Genomic DNA, 18,540 nt, shown 5'->3' with positions numbered 1-18,540 from the left:
TTGTAACGCTGCAATATACTTTTCCTTTGCTTTGTCAAATACCATTTTTAACAAATACTGTAAAATACCCCAAAGGAATCACGATTACATCCAGTTTATCATCCAATTAAAGTAAAATAATCGAACGCAACTCGTCTGTACATTTTTATTGCCATCAATCGAACTGCGCGCGATTCTTGTGCGCGGAACCTTACGCCATCTCCATGTTAACATTGTACATTATACAAATAAATTAACTTAAAACACTACACAAATATAACCTTTGGAAGTAATCTTCATGTTTGTTTATACACCTCGCGTCCTTAAAAAACTCTCGCAATCATGACAACTTCCTGGGTGTTTTTGCAACCAATATTCAAAAACCTGGAAGTTTCACAATAAAAAATTACAGTTGGTGTAAAAATTAATATTTAAACAGACCTTTACCATTATGTTCACAATTACTTGGAACGTTCAATGATGCCACAGCCATTTCGGTTCACAAAACTACATAACCATACTGATGGAGCAGTGATAAGGAATATGTGTTCCACTCGATACAGCCTAATTACTGTGGAATGTGGCATTTTCGGTTCGAAAATTGCTTCGCTATAAATTTTGCTTCCAGTTTCAGATGGCATACAACACTACAACTGGTACCAAACACCGTTAACAAATTGCATTAACCACATTATAGATGCAGTTTTTATTGTAAGATTTATGTACTCCAAACACTGCCACCTACTACCCGAACTCTGCAAGAACTTGCTAACATTGTAAATTTGTTATTGCCACTTGTTTATATGACTAGGCACAGGATCTCTTGGTTTCCAAGGCTGTAATTTTTGGTTGGCAATTCGTTTTGAAAGTTTGTCACATAAGATCTCAAAAATGTCCGTTGGACATACGAAAAGTTTCGAATCCAGTCCGCCCCAATTGGTATAATGTGCAAAAATTATTCTTTTCCCAATGGAATCATTGCTTCAGTGCTTTCATCCAAATCCTTTTTACCTGATAGCATCTATTGCAATGTTGAGGTTGAATGGTTAGCATTTATCCGTGGCCCGTAAAGTTATTTTCCTACTGGATTATGAATGCATTCCTTAAATGAAAACGTCGTTTCTTAATAGTCGGCTAATTTTAGCTAAGCGATTTTGGTGTTTGTTTGTTGAACGCCATAGTTGATTTGTAACCATCATCAACACGTACAATAAAAGGCATAATTTCCTAAAACTAACTAGTTTTTTATTTTTGTTTAATTTTTTTTTAAATTTTCAAATAAAAGATAGGTTTAGGTGAGAAGGCAAAACCAAAACAACAAGTAGGATGAGTAAACGCCAATAGAACTAAATCCTAAAAGTCGCGACCATCCCCTCCAACTTAGTTCTTGCGACCGAACTAAATATTAAATACGGTGTAAACTAGGCCATTGTCAAATGGTAGGGTTTATTTCTGTGCTTTTAAATTCTAGTATTTGATTTATAGGACGTTTTCCAAATTAAATCTTCATTTCGATCTTGCAGAAATAAACTCTATCGCTTAGCACTTCGTCTAATAATCGCTGCTAACCCAATCCCTTCCTATTTGGTTTCTATCCCCTTCAGACCGCCACGTCCATTAATAATGGCACGACTTTAACACGTTTTAGGAGCAACATAGTGCAGTTTTAGCGCATTTCCACAAAATTAAAAAAAAACGCGGCTATTTGTGGCCAACTTTGTCCGTCCGTCCGCTCATTTTGCGACGCTACTAGTTCTTTAATCTTAGGAGCTATTGTCTACTTTTTTCGCTATTTGTTGTTATTGGTGGTCGAGTCTTGTACCAAGGAAGGAAATTTTTTATGTACCGCTTACAAAAAAATTATTGTAAAAAAAACCAAAAAAACCGTTTTTTACATGTTCCAAATAATTTTAACACTTTGCCGTTATTAACGATCCTAGAAGATCGTTTATAATTTTGCATTGCTATCTGTCGTCTGCCGGTTTGGTCTGCCGTCTGTCCTTTGCTCTGTCTGTCCATCTCTATGCGTCCGTGTGAACGATAAACCATTGTTTAGAAATGTTTCGATCGCTTTTACATCTCCGTTAGTTTGTGAACTGAAATTGCAATGAAATCAATATGGGCATAGATTTTAGCCATATAATACGCAATGCCAAAAGTTGAATCGAATCGATTCAAAATTCACAGTGCCGTTTCGCATCTCGGACCATTTATAAGTCGAATTGCTAAAACTTTTTTACTTATAAAAATATTTGAATGAAAATTTGAATTACATAAGGCCCACTTAGAAAAAGGAAAATCAAACGCCAAATTTCAAAATTGTTTTGCGCATGCGCAAGTGCAACTTTTTATTTATAAGAATTAAAACGAAATTTGATACCATAGGCACTTGGGATAAAGGAAAATCAAACGCCATTTCAAAAATTTGGTTTTGCGCATGCCGCAAGTGCCAACTTTTTTTATTATGAAAGAATTTTAAAACGAAATTGATACATAGGCACTGGATAAAGGAAAAATCAAAAACGCCAGTTCAAAATTTGCTTATGCGCATGCGCAAGTTGCCAACTTTTTTATTTAATGGAAGAATTTAAACGACATTTGATACAATAGGCACTTGGAAAATAAAGGAAATCCTAGCGCCAGTTTCAAAATTTTATTTTGCGGCATGCGCAGTTCCAACTTTCTATATTAGAAAAGCATTGAAATGAAAATTCTTCTCATAAACCTGAAATTTGAAGTAGCACGTCAAAAATGGATTGCCATGTGCAACGCTATCTTTCAATATTTGTGGCCGATTTTTAACGATTTTAACAGAAGTTGCATCTTAACAAAATGGGGAAAATGAATGCAAGTGGAAATGCGCTTATGTAAAATCGTTTACGATTACTTTTAACTTGCTTATTGGTAACCATTAAAACTGAAATTTGTAATTCTCACATTAATTTCTGTGTTTGTCTTTCGAACGATTTCATTTCCTTCAATTTACTGTTTTCTTTGAATACTTGCCCAAGGTCCATTTTATTTAATCAAAATTATTAAGATTGATTTGGAATTTAAGGTATTTGGTCTAACCCACTATCTGAGAAAAGAGTCGAATTCCTCCTCTGTGCTGGGGAGAAGTTTTGTTCCGGGAAGGATAAAGGTTTGGTATAGCTAGGTTTGTGTAGGTGTTTTGTGTACGGTCTTTTTGGCCTACGGACCGGTGCACATATATATATATATATATATATATATATATATATATAATATATATATATTTACATAATAAATATACTCAAGTTTTGTGAAATTTAATTGTGATTTAAGTAGGCCCTACCTACAAATGCAAATCCCACCAAATTTAGATCTGGTCACTTTGTGATGCCTTTTTGTTTTGACCAACCAAACTCAGTTAATTAACAAATTATCTAAAAATGTCTAACGAAAGTGATAGCGATGTTTCGACTTTGGAGGGCACTCCTCCAGAAGTACTTGAAAAAACAGAAAGTGCATTAAATGAACTCCTGCCCGAAAAATCAAAATCTAAGTATGAGCTTGCCTATAAGAAATTTATGGATTGGCGTTCTGTCAACAACACAGAATCCTTTTCCGAAAACGTTCTCTTGACATACTTTGCCGATATTGCCAAAAGTCACAAGCCCTCATCACTTTGGGCTATCTATCCAATGATAAGGAGTGTGCTTGTGCTCAAAAATAACGTCAATATTGCCACATTCATGAAATTAAGAGCATTCCTAAAACGACAATCTGATGGATACAAGTCCAAGAAATCGAAAATTTTAACGCCTGAACAAATCAACAAATTTTTAAATGAAGCTCCGGATTTTCAGCACCTATTAACCAAGGTATGTATTGTCTAACTTACTGTAACATTAAAGTTGCTACCTTTACGTTCAGGTTATTTTGATTTGTGGTGTGACTGGTGCTTGTCGCAAGCAAGAGCTAAAAAACATCACTATGGATAACATCGAAGATACTGGTAAATCCTTACTGATAAAAATCCCAGACACAAAAACGAAGATTTGTCGATCTTTTATTGTGTCTGGGACATTTTATTGCACAATGCAAAAGTCATTAAGATAAGACAGCAGGCAAATTTTGACAACAAACAATTATTTATTAATTACCAAAAAGGCAAATGTACCAAACAACTTGTTGGTATTAATAAAATAGGAAGCATTCCCAAACAAATCGCTGCCTATCTGCAACTACCCGATTCCAATTCCTACACAGGTCACTGCTTCCGCAGGACCTCCGCTACTATCTTGGTAGATGCAGGAGGAGACACTATGGCCCTTAAGAGACATGGCAGATGGAAATCCACTAGTGTTGCCGAAAGTTATGTGGACGATTCGATGCATCACAAATCTTCCACTGCACAAGCCATAATACACAAAATTCAGAGCAGTGAGGAACCAGTGGCGTCAACATCGGCTGCACTTCCAGATGAACATTCAAATTTGGAAGTACAAACTTCAACATCGGCATCCTCATACAAGTCGATGAGTTCATCTACAGTGCTGAAACGAAGTGAACAGTCCATTATTATAAAAAATTGCAAACATTTTACTATAAATTTTAATTCTAAGTAGGTATAAGTAGTTATAATAGTCTTGTTCTCTATGTTTATTAATTTCAATGTTCTTTTATAGTTAGAGTAGGTACTTACCACACCTCATTGATCATTTTTAAATTTTATGTGTGTATGGTTAATTCTTGTTCCTTATTCCTGTTTGTTGTAGTTTCTAGGTATTACACGTTTCTTTTTCTTTTCTCAATGAATGTTACTAGAAATTGAATAGTCGCACCCGCAAAACGCGAACTTTATTATTACATGAACGTGATGATCTCGCTGTTGGCAACCACAACAATACAAATCGTTCTAAATTTCAAAACTGACGAAAACGAGCACGATAGACAAAATGTGTTTTATCAATGAATATTGATGAATTCTTGCTATCTTTCTTGCAAACGTGCATTCACGGAATAAAAATGAGGTTACATTGTATTACTTTTAAATAAAATATGACGTTTGACAGTTCTAATTTTTAGTTCGAAGTTCGAATATTTAGAACCAAATCAATCGTAATCTATCAATCTATTATCAATTATATTCAAGTCGTAGAAAAAGTATAGTACATAATTCGAGTGCTAATGCCTATTACGCACTCGATTTTATTACAACACTCGCTCGTGTCGCAAAATACTCGTGCGAAATAGGCTTCTTAGCACACTTATTATGCAATATACTATTAAGTAACTCATCGTCACATTTTTCAGGAAATCCACACCGTAACAAATTATAAACTTTTCCTAACGTAACATCTTTCCTAGTTTCATAAATTAATTTACATTTGTCAATTGGTACACATTTTTCAACAAAATTGAAATAGTCAAATTCTGAATCATCAGAATCATCTACATCGTGTAAGGGTAATCTGCCCTGTTAAGAAAGACCCCCGCATCTCCATTAAAGCAACTTTTGAGAAAACCGCGTTCAAAGGTTTTTGCGTGTTTCGTTGGGCTTCTGCTTGACTTACATTATAAGATGCTTCATGATATTATTTGTAATGTTACAGCAAACTTTTTTGGGAAAAGAAAATGCAAAAGTAGGTAATGGCGACTAGTTATGCGACATACGGGCTGAGAAATAGATGAAATATGAAAAAAAAACATTAGAGGGTAATTTTGACAGGAAATAACACTGTTTATTGCTCGTCGGAGGTAGGTAATTATTGCCAAAAATTATGACGATTTGCTGGTACCTATATGAAAAAAATAACCTAGGACCAGAATCTATTTTCAATGTAGACGAGACGGGCGTGACAACGGCACATAAGCCCCAAAAAATAATTTGCCGCAAAGGTCAGAAACAAATATCCAAGGCTACTTCCGCGGAACGAGGCACCTTGGTGACAGTTTGCAGCGCAATAAATGCTGTAGGAAATTCGGTCCCTCCCATGTTTATATTTCCGCGTGTGCGTCACCAGGAGTATATGACTCAACGAGCACCAACAGGTTCGATAGCAGTAACGCATGAAAGTGGATGGATGACGGAAACTAACTTCGTTAATTATTTGAATCATTTCATTAATTTTGCAAAATGCTCCAAAGAACAAATATGTCTTTTAATATTAGACAACCATGATAGCCACATTTCTCCACGGTCAATTGATCTATGCAAGAACAATGCTGACACTTCCGCCGCATACCAGCCATCGCCTCCAGCCTCTGGATGTTTCAGTATTTGGACCGTTTAAACACTTTTATAATGAGCATGCTGACGTGTGGATGGTGAATAATCCGGGACAAACAATGTCTTTGCGAAACATTCCGGAATTAGTTGGGCACGCATATTCTCGGGCATTTATCCCTTCAAATGTTACAAAAGGGTTTTCAGCAACGGGAATCTATCCAGTGGCGTAGCTAGGGGGGTGCGGTCCGCACCGGGCCCCTGAAATGAAGGGGCCCTATAATTCGTCCGTGTAACCGCGCGGCCGGGATAACAAAAATTATGCAACATTTTTGAAAATCTGTGGTTGATCGATAGTTTGCAGAAATACTGTAACGGAAACACTCCAGACGTGACGTCGCCTTTGGCGCTCTGGAATTTTCTACGCGCGCGATAGCGGGATTTGTATAGGAATATTCGAGACTTATCTGGTAATGATGCGAGTGTTCTCGACTTACATTGCTTGCGTGTATAAATGGTTGCGGACCGAACATCGCAGTCAGTTTTACTACCGAACGAGATCGAGTACGGACGAAACATTGAGCGCGAAAATCTGATATAAATTGCGAAGTGTGTAATATAAATAGTGGATATAAATTGTACAGTTTTTATAGTGTTTTAGTTTTGATTAATAAATATTGATATAAATCGAACCCGAATTTATAAATCACGTTACAATACGAATAAAATAAAGGTAAGTAAATTTGTAAGTTCTGACAATTTCTAAGCTAATCAAAAATGAGCTAAAACAAGCCGGCCTTCGTAATTCATTCTGTTATGTTCTCTATGCTATTCATTACTTTTATGCAGTTGACAAAACCGCTGCACTGAGTGCAATGTGACTCGACGACAAAACTGTAATATTACGCACGCTTTGTTGTGACTCGTGTTTGGAGTTCGCTTACGGACGCCCGCCAGCAACTTGAGATTGTCAAACCTTGCAATTTTATCTATTGAGCGTGAAGTTACTGATTCGATTGATTTCAATTCTGTTATTGCTGATTTTGCTAATACGAAAGCACGTAAAATAAGTTTATAGAACTTAAATGTATTTTTTCTCCAACCACCTGAATAAGACGCTATTTTGTGACAGTGTTCGGTACCTAAAATTGACGTTTTGCGGATTAATCGCTTTCACCATGGCAACTGTACAAAAAGTGGATACTTTTGGTCCTAGTACCAAAAAGAAATTGACCTTGAAAGTTGGCCAATTAAAAAATTACAATCACGGAGATATGTCACATTGACATCGTTTTACATTGCAGGTTGTAAGATATTTCTATACATACAAATCAAATATTTTTGCATATTCAATGCAAATAATGATGTTACCTATACGTATGTACATGTATTGAAAATGATTTACGCTCGCTATTTTTATTTAAACCAAGTGTAACGTAACTTACATATTCCGTGAACGTAATTTTAATACGTATACAACCCGCCGTCGCGCGTAACGCCATCTACTTCAGACCCATTGCACTATTATCTGTCATTTTGAATTCAAAATTTGAAAAAGTTAATTGCAATTAATTTTAATTAAAAAACTGTATGGTAAGTTTTTTATTTCAATACAAAATATAACAATATTAATTGTGTATACAATAAAATGACTGAAACTGATAGCGACATGGATTGCACTCCGCTAGAGATTATAGAAACGGCAGAACATGCTACCTCAAGATTTGCTCCCTACAAAGTCGCGAGAGGTGAGAAGTAAGAAGTAAGAACGAATAGGTTATAAGTTAACCTAAAAACTAGAGTGGCATGACACGTGAGGACAAGAAAGCAGAAGTTCTTATACTATAGTAGTGAAACTGTAAGTGAATCTAAATTCGAATATAATTTGAAGTAAAGGGGGTTGGAGAAAAAATTTTATGTTTTATTCGTACAAAAAATGCGTTTTCGGGACTCGGAAGGTTGCTGGACTCCGCTAACGCGTCGTCCAGCAACTATCTTCCTCGTCCCGAAAACTGACATTTTTTGTACTAATGAAACAAATAACTATTTTTTACACAAAACGCTGTAAATAAATTTCCTAAACCAAATATAGCTTATTTTTGTTTAAATGTTTCCCATTAGGTTATCACACATATTTCGTATTTCTTTGGGGGCCCAGAAATTTGGATCCGCACTGGGCCCAGAGAACCCTAGCGACGCCACTGAATCTATCCCTATAATCCTCATGTATTTGCCGATTCAGATTTTTCATGTGCGGAAGTTACCAATCGCCCTTTAAATGAAGTATCTGCACAAACCATAGCCAATAGTTCAGTTCAGTGCGCGCCGTCGTATCGATAGGACGATCGCGATCGTAACGGAACGATTACAAAGTAAGCGAATTAGGTAACCAACGACCAGTTCGTGAGGGTGGTTACCACCCTTAATTGGCCACTGGAATGCCTGTTGCTATCTGTGGCATCTGCCGAGTGGAACTCGCCCGACAAGAAAAACTTGTTCGCTGTGCTAGCTGGTGCGAAACTTACTTTCACGCGAAATGTGCTAAAGTCAGTGACGATGAGCTTAAATTTATTAATTCAAAAAGAAACTTTCATTGGTTCTGCGACCCCTGTGCAGTCCACGAATCGCACAGTCTTAAGAATATGGTGACAAATATAAATAAAATGATGATGGGCTGGGATAGTGTAATGGAGAATCAGCACGGGAAGCTCGTGAATCAGGAGAAACTTTTGACGGATGTTCTAGACCAGGTAAACACCCAAAATAACGACATAAAAAAGGACCTGGCTCAGGTACTCCACACCCAAACTGAAGTGAAGCTTACTTATGCAGAAAAGTTAAAGCAGAAAACATACGACCCAGTCATTATCGTGAAACCCAAAGACTCATCCCAACTCTCGAAGCAAACTTTCACTACACTAAAGAAAAATATTAATCCAGTTACGAGAGAAGTTACCGGAATGAAAACCCTTCGACGTGGAGCCATCGTCGTGGAATGTAAAACTAAGGAGGCAGCGGCGAAACTAAAGGAAGAGGCAGAATCGAAGCTGGGAGATGAGTACATTCTCTCAATTCCGAAACGTAAATTGCCAAAGATTAAGATCGTGGGACTGAATGACAAGATTGCAAGTGCACAAATGAAAGAGATGATCTTAGCGCAGAATCAATTCCTTGGAGAAAATGCCTACATTAATATCGTCCACATAGCTGAGGACAACAGAAACCCAAACAGGTATATTGCGTACGCGGAGGTCGATGGCAACAGTTACCAAAAAATTTTGAAAGAACAAAAGCTTAACATAGGATGGGACCGGTGCCGGATTTATGACGCAGTTACTACCAGGAGATGTTACAAATGCAATAACTTTGGCCATAAGGCAGCGGACTGCACCAAAGCAACGACCTGCCCCAAATGCGCGGGGGACCACGAACTAACTAGCTGCAAAGCCACCGATGACGAAATGAAATGCTGTAATTGTGCGTATGCAGTAGACACACTTAAAATGAAGCTCGACGTCCAGCATCCAGCGTGGTCCAATGAATGTCCAGTCTACAGAAAACGCTTAGAACAAGAAATAAGCAGGATTGATTTTTTAGGACAGCCGCAACATTAGCAAATCAAGGGAATGTGAGCAAAACAATTACATCAAGTTTCAGCATATATTACCAAAACATCAGCGGTATGCGAACTAAAGGTCAGTCATTCAAAAATAACTTAGCCAGCACTAATTACGACGTAATCCTATTAACAGAAACGTGGTTGACCAATTCTTTTCACGACGCAGAGTTTTTTAGTAATCAATATGCGGTATTTCGAAATGATAGAAACTATAAGGAGACGAATTGCGAAAGAGGTGGCGGTGTACTCATCGCTGTACGACTTGACCTAAAGGCCGAGCAATTAGAATTTGAGAGTAAGCAGAATGAAATGTGGGTCAAGTTCAAACTTAAAAACACTACTTACATAATTGGCGTAATATATTCCAAACCTCAATCGAACACGGAAAAATACGAGTCATTTCTTAAAAGTTTAGAATCAATCAAAAATTTATTGCTCACATCCGAGGTACTACTTGCCGGTGATTTCAATATTCCGGAAATTAGTGATGCAACGTATAACCTTGAAAACGGGAGCTCTAAAGCCAAAGTAATCAAAAATCTCGCCTCCATGTACAACTTAAGGTCCATTAACACAATTAAAAATTCCGATAACAGAACACTTGATTTGATTTTAACAAACATAAATGCTGAAATCACAACGGCATCTGATCTGCTAGACAAAGCAAATCCTCTCCATCCAGCTCTTCAAGTAATACATCAAGCGGAAAGAAAGATTAATCAAACTAGGACAACAACTAACTACAACTTTAAAAAGGCAGATTTTTACAAAATGTATTTACGATTTCGCGACGCCAACTGTAAATCCCTTACCCAAATCGATTACAAATCTGTAAACAACGCGGTAACTACTTTTTATGAAATTGTATACAAGATTTTTGATGAATGCGTCCCAAAAGTAACTATCAGGATCACAAACAAGTACCCCATTTGGTTTGATTTAGCTATTATCAAGAAAATTAAATTGAAGAATAAACATCGCACACGAGGCAAATCGGAAGAATTTAAGGAAGACCGAAAGGAACTCAAAAAAATGATCCGTGACGCTTATAAGAAATACATTAGGAACATTGAAGTTGACCTCCGGAGTAATTCAAATAAATTCTGGGGCTACGTTAGGTCCTTGACATCAACCAAACAACTGCCGGAAGTTTTCGAGTACAAAACCATCCCGCTGGAAGATCCCAAAAGCATTGCCGACGCGTTTGCATCGTACTTTAAGTCTGTGTACAACAAAGAGGAAAACCTGGATCCGAACGATGGGCTTGAGTCGGACTTCACAATCCAAATTGCACTTAACGAACATACAGGAAAGTGAGTTACTAGAATCAATCAAAGTCCTAAAACCACGTGCAGCTATAGGGGAAGACGGGATCCCTCCATACGTATTGAAAGGATGCGCACACAGCCTGGTAACCCCCCTGTTGCATCTATGCAACTTGGCACTCCGACGATCGACGCGTCAATAAAAAATTGGCAGGCGAGAATTTGAAAAAAATTCGCGACGCGCTAGATAGTTCAGCGACATTTTCGTCGTTCGTTCGACGAGACGATAGACGACGACAGGAAATCGACGATCGAGAAGAGGAGGAGGAGGAGGAAGAGGCGATCGCGGTGGTAGAAAATTCGATCGATGTTTTTCTAAAATCGCTCGATCTTAACGAAATGTCGTACGTCGAGGCCGTTCGATCTGGACTGAAGAAGTTCAAGGTGTTTGTGAAACGCGATATGCGAGACGTTTTTATAAATCCGTACAACGTCAACATTTTAAATATGCATCGCGCAAACATGGATATTCAGTTCATCGTCGACGCTCACACTTGCGTATCGTACATAGTTAATTACATTAACAAGGCCGATTCGGGCGTTTCGAAACTTATGCGCGAAGCTCAGGCGAACATTCGCGCCGGCGATTTTCAAACGAAAGAAAAATTACGTCGTTTGGGAAACATATTTCTCGGCAGCACGGAGGTGTCGATACAGGAGGCGTCCTACCACAATCTCGGCCTTAGATTGACCAATTGCAGCAGCAAGTACGTTTTCGTACAGACGTTTCCGCCGAACGATCGCGTGAAAATGGTCAAGTCCAAGTCGGCGCTTAAGGAGATGGACGGGTCGAGCGAGGACGTTTTCATGATCGGCATGCTAGATCATTACAGCGTTCGTCCGGCGAGCATGGAGGACGTGTGTCTGGCGCGATTCGTTACAGAATATACGTATTTCAAATCGGCGACCGCGGCAGGCGCGAACGCGCTCGAATTAACGGACCACACTGATTTCGTGAGAAAATTAAACCGACATAGACGAATATTAAGGTATAGACAGTACAGACTTTTATCGGACCCGGACAATTTCTACAGGGAAAATATTATGCTTTTTGTACCTTGGCGTAATGAGACGAGAGACATAATGGACATTCCTAATTTTAAAAATTTTTACGATAATAATTTGGAATTGATACGCGCCGAATGTGCTCTTTTTATAAAAATAGAAAGCGAACATTTAAACGAACTTGAGGAGAACGTTGTAAGAGATGCCGCCGCCGCCGCAGAAACCACTACTCCCACATGCGTAGAGGATAACAACGATCGCGACGATGCCGTATACGACGATGGCGGAATGAATGGTAACGTCGATTTTCTATCGGGCCTAACGGACTACTTCAATAACAACCAAAATTCAATGTTAGAAGTAAATCGACGACCGTTTCCCACGACAAACGCCGCGGCCGGGATTGATGTACGCATCAAGAAACCTATATTCGTCGATAAAGACAAATTATTTAGAATGGTCGAATCGCTCAATTTTAGACAATCTATATTTTTAAATTATTTTTTAAACAACATCGTACGATGCGAAAGCGATCCATTTTATATTTTCGTCGCCGGTGGCGCGGGCGTCGGAAAAAGTCACTTAATAAAAACCATCGAGATGGCGGCCACTTATCAAATAAGGACAAGACGACGACGACGAAGACAAAAAAGTTCGGTTTTACTTTTTAGAAAAATGAAGACGACGACGACGACGGCCGAGGCGGATCACGAAGACGACGACGATGAAGGACGCGTCGTATTGATATGCGCGCCGACGGGAAAGGCGGCCTACAACGTGGACGGATCGACGCTGCACTCCGTTTTGCACTTGCCGGTAAATCAACTGACCGGACCGTTGGTGCCGTTGAACGATAATTTAATAAATACGATACGCTGCGATTTGAAAAATTTAAAATTACTAATCGTAGACGAAATATCGATGGTCGGCGGTAAAATGTTGAACAACATCAATCTGAGACTGCGGCAAATCTTCGCCAACGATTGCGATTTCGGAGGCGTTTCAATTTTGGCGATTTGCGACAGCTACCTCCCGTCGGCGACTGCTATCTATTCAACATAAATAGGAGTAACGTGAACAATTACTGCGACATTATAGACGACTACCTTTGGAGGAATTTTAAATTTTACGAACTGACCGAAGTTATGCGACAGAGGGAGGACAAGCGTTTCGCGGAGACTCTAAATCGTATGGCCGACGGAAAGATGACCTCCGAAGACGTTGAAATTTTCGAGAAGCGGCACGTCGGTTCGAATTTCGACGAGGCAGGCATTCCACGCGACGCCATATGCCTTCTTCGCACCAACAAGGAGGTCGGCGACTTTAACGACAAGCGACTGAAGACATACAATGACGACGTGGCCATCTCCGAGGCGGAAGATTCCATGAAAGGTTCGGGAAATAAGGTCAGCGACAAGTTAAGGAGGCAGTTCCTGAACAGCGTTAGACGATTGCCGCCGGGTCAGTGTTTCGGTTTGGCTTTGACGGTTCCACTACACGTCGGCGCCCGTTACATGATTACCGTCAACGTGGACGTCACCGACGGTTTGGTAAACGGCGCGTGTTGCATCCTAAAAGCAATCGAACGGTCGGAAAGGAGATTTGTAGCCGAAGATGTCGCCGCCGCCACCGTCCCCTCCGCCGCGCACGTCAAAAGATTATGGCTAGAGTTCGATAGTCGCGACGACGACAACAACAGAACGGTTGGCGAACATATTAGGAGAAAATTTTACATGGCGTTAGAATCGATCTCTTCGACTACGACCGCCGCCGCCGCCGCCGAGATCGCCACCACGAACTTCAACGTCGTCGCGAAGACTTACCTAGACTCGGGTTACGTGCCTTTAGAAAGATGTACGCGGCAGATTAAGACCAAAAAGGGATTTTCGGATATTTTCGTCGAGCGTCGTCAATTTCCGATTACGCCGGCCGAAGCGATGACGGTACACAAGGCGCAGGGTGCAACTTATAAAAACGTCGCGATACGTTTGGGCAAACACATGCCCAAAAGTTCAATGTACGTCGGCTGCAGTCGCGTCACGAAATCCGACGGTTTATATTTGTTCGGCGACAAATTCAAAGCTCCCCTGGCGACCGGAAAAAAAGATCCCGTTGAAGAGGAACTAAAATCTATTAGAGAAAATCCGAGCCGTCGACTTGGAATTCCCGTCGAGGAAATGTTGTCGTCCGGGTCGTCCGTCGACGTTAAATTGACATTTCACAACGTTCAAAGCTTTTTAAAACATAGCAAACTGATAGCGGCCGATCCGCAATTTTACGCCGTCGACGTTGTCGTAATGGTTGAAACTTGGCTTAAACGGACGGATTTGACTCGGCTCGCCAACGACAATGCGGCGTTCGACGTTGTTTGTAACATAGTAAATTCGGACAACGCGAACGATGAAGAAGTAGGAGTAGTAGGAGGGAACGAAGACGACAACGTCCATGTCAGAAGGAAACCTTTCGGAGCGCTTTGTCTGAAAAAAAAAGAAAGCGCATGTACGATCGAGGTCGATAGTACGTGCGTTAGACCTACGACGACCGTCGGAAGTTTTCAACTTATGAAATTAAAATTACAAGACGTTTGGAGCGTTTACGTCGTATACGTGCCGCCGTCCGCCCGTATTCAGGAGTCGATTAAGTTCTTCGAGGACGTCGTCAACTTTAGCGAAGAAAAAATTTTAATAATTGGAGACGTCAACGTAAATTGGAACGAAAATTCTTCGCTAAAACAATTTTTCCAAACAAAAGGACTTAAATTCGTAAATTGAATATTATATAATAACGACGGCGACCATGTTAATTATTTTTTTTCGCAGGTACAAACTTGGAAATAAGACCTCCTCATCATCCACCACCACCACCGCCGCAAACTACATCAAAATCGTCTCGACTAGAATCTAAAAAACGTTCGACCGATAAAGGTACGTCTATCTAGTAAAAAAAAATTATTCATTTTAAAATATGATACTGTTTTTAAAGGTAGTACAAGTTTCGCGAGACCGCGAACGCCGCCACCGCCGCATACATCATCATCATCATCATCACGACGACAGCCGCTGACTGAAGAGAGAAGGAACGCAGTAGTACGTTTTTCGGGATTGCGTAACGCGGACGGCGTATCGTGTTACGCAAACTCGGTCTTGAGAAGTTTTTTAAACATAAAACCATTTAACAATTTCATTCGATCTGGACAAACGGCGCTCGAAAACTCAATTCTTCAAGTACAGAACGGACTCAGTCTCGACACGTTGCAAGTGAGATTCCATCTCGGCGACGTTTGGCAACAACGACGGCAACAAGATTGCCAGGAGTTTTTTACGTCGTTGATTGAACGACTTACGACACGTTACGCGGACGAAATCCAGGTCAACTACTCTAATTTTACAAGTTGCGTCGCCTGCGAAACTCGACGCGGCGAAGAGGAGTTCGTATCTTCGTTCGCGTTAATGCTTCAACCTCCGAGAGTTGCCGACCACGACGACACGTACGATTTTGGATCTTTATTTAACAATGTACGAGAAGAGATGAACGACGACGATACTACGACTACTACTACACGACGCTGCCACGTGTGTAACGACGAACGTTTTAACAGAAACATTGCCATTTTACAAGCCAACTCTCATTTGGTACTATGGTTCGTCAACTATTTGGCAAACGATCGAGTGGGAGTCTATCGGTGCAGAACGTTCGACGAAGACGACGTTAAAATCGAAAACGTACATTATGAAGTCATCGCCGTAGTTTATCACGCCGGGGCAACGTGCCAAAGCGGACATTATTACGCGGACGTGCGAGATCGTCGCGGCGGAACCTTATGGACGAGATACAACGACGAACGCGTTACGTTTCTACGGTCGTTCGATAAAACACTCGAGCGTTGTACTTTAATGTTTTTAAAAAAAAAACAGGACGCAATATTAATTTAACAAGTTCGAGGTGCGTGTGTTGTCTACGCGTCGTTATTCTGTGTGCCGCCGCCACTCGTACGTACGTATGTACCCTAATGCCGTTTAACAATTGTGTGTGTGTGTTCGTTTGTTTACCTAACCCACCCCACCTATGTTACGTAACTTTTTGTTTTTATGTTTGTCGTTTTGTGAGTAACCAACATCACATCCGTATCCGTACCACCTATAACCACCTACCACCACCATCACCACCACCACCACCACCACCACCACCACCTTTATTGTATGATGTATTGCTGGCGGTGTCAGGTTTTTTGCCCCGAAGAAGGTTTCCCTGACATCGTTCGGCGTGCGTAATATATTCCCAACGTTCTCTTCGTTTCCTCAACGCACAAAAATTACGAATTTTATTTAATTCTTTTTACAGATATACAACCATTACTGGTACATATTACATTTTATATTAGGTAGTCCGATGGCGACGGCGGCGGGGACTAGCACACACCACCGCGTCATCCGACGATGACAACCCCACAACGTTTCATATTTTAAATATTCGTAGAAAAAAGTAAGTTTATAGTAGGTAATGGCGTAAAGGAGGAAGAAGAGAGAGAGATCTTATCTACTTCTACTACTACTACTACTACTACTACTACTACTACGATGAAGACGGACGATGTTTTTTTAAAAATTTTTCGTTTACGTCCACGCAAGTGAGAGGAGGTAAAAAACGTTCAACAACAACAATAAAAAGTTTGTTACGACTTTTACTTCCTCTAAACGATCAAGTTCGGTCGACTTTCCCACGCGTCCGTCGACGGTAGGCCGACGGGCGTCGGTCCGAAGACCTCGCTAAATCGTTCGATTGGTAGTAGCGACGGGCGGTGTGTACAAAGGGCAGGGACGTAATCAACGCGAGCTTATGACTCGCGCTTACTGGGAATTCCCAGTAAGCGCGAGTCATAAGCTCGCGTTGATTACGTCCCTGCCCTTTGTACACACCGCCCGTCGCTACTACCGATCGAACGATTTAGCGAGGTCTTCGGACCGACGCCCGTCGGCCTACCGTCGACGGACGCGTGGGAAAGTCGACCGAACTTGATCGTTTAGAGGAAGTAAAATTTTTTGTTGTTGTTGAACGTTTTTTACCTCCTCTCACTTGCGTGGACGTAAACGAAAAATTTTTAAAAAAACATCGTCCGTCTTTATAGTAGTAGTAGTAGTAGTAGAAGTAGATAGATACTCTCTCTCTCTCTCTTCGTCTTTCTCCTTTACGCCATTACCTACTTATAAACTTACTTTTTTCTACGAATATGAAACGTTTTGGGGGTTGTCATCGTCGGATGACGCGGTGGTGTGTGCTAGTCCCCGCCGCCGTCGCCCATCGGACTACCTAATATAAAATGTAATATGTACCAGTAATGGTTGTATATCTGTAAAAAGAATTAAATAAAATTCGTAATTTTTGTGCGTTGAGGAAACGAAGAGAACGTTGGGAATATATTACGCACGCCGAACGATGTCAGGGAAACCTTCTTCGGGGCAAAAAACCTGACACCGCCAGCAATACATCATACAATAAAGGTGGTGGTGGTGGTGGTGGTGGTGGTGGTGATGGTGGTGGTAGGTGGTTATAGGTGGTACGGATACGGATGTGATGTTGGTTACTCACAAAACGACAAACATAAAAATAAATAGTTACGTAACATAGGTGGGGTGGGTTAGGTAAACAAACGAACACACACGCAATTGTTAAACGGCATTAGGGTACATACGTACGTACGAGTGGCGGCGGCACACAGAATAACGACGCGTAGACAACACACAACACGCACCTCGAACTTGTTAAATTAATATTGCGTCCTGTTTTTTTTTTAAAAACATTAAAGTACAACGCTCGAGTGTTTTATCGAACGACCGTAGAAACGTAACGCGTTCGTCGTTGTATCTCGTCCATAAGGTTCCGCCGCGACGATCTCGCACGTCCGCGTAATAATGTCCGCTTTGGCACGTTGCCCCGGCGTGATAAACTACGGCGATGACTTCATAATGTACGTTTTCGATTTTAACGTCGTCTTCGTCGAACGTTCTGCACCGATAGACTCCCACTCGATCGTTTGCCAAATAGTTGACGAACCATAGTACCAAATGAGAGTTGGCTTGTAAAATGGCAATGTTTCTGTTAAAACGTTCGTCGTTACACACGTGGCAGCGTCGTGTAGTAGTAGTCGTAGTATCGTCGTCGTTCATCTCTTCTCGTACATTGTTAAATAAAGATCCAAAATCGTACGTGTCGTCGTGGTCGGCAACTCTCGGAGGTTGAAGCATTAACGCGAACGAAGATACGAACTCCTCTTCGCCGCGTCGAGTTTCGCTGGCGACGCAGCTTGTAAAATTATAGTAGTTGACCTGGATTTCGTCCGCGTAACGTGTCGTAAGTCGTTCAATCAACGACGTAAAAAACTCCTGGCAATCTTGTTGTCGTCGTTGTTGCCAAACGTCGCC

General features: G+C 40.6%; 1 protein-coding gene across 1 annotated transcript; it reads left to right on the top strand.

Annotated features, from left to right (window-relative positions):
- The first annotated feature begins 8,835 nt into the window (after nt 1-8,835).
- LOC116170626 lies at nt 8,836-9,786 on the top strand. The gene has a single exon (XM_031487130.1). The coding sequence runs from the start codon at nt 8,836-8,838 to the stop codon at nt 9,784-9,786; it is 951 nt and encodes a 316-aa protein (XP_031342990.1).
- The last annotated feature ends 8,754 nt before the right edge of the window (nt 9,787-18,540 follow it).

Source organism: Photinus pyralis, unplaced genomic scaffold, assembly GCF_008802855.1.
Source record: "Photinus pyralis isolate 1611_PpyrPB1 unplaced genomic scaffold, Ppyr1.3 Ppyr1.4_LG5, whole genome shotgun sequence".
Classification (NCBI taxonomy): Eukaryota; Metazoa; Arthropoda; class Insecta; order Coleoptera; family Lampyridae; genus Photinus; species Photinus pyralis.
The sequence above is the reverse complement of the archived record's forward strand: the minus strand, read 5'-3'. Positions and strand labels throughout refer to the sequence as shown.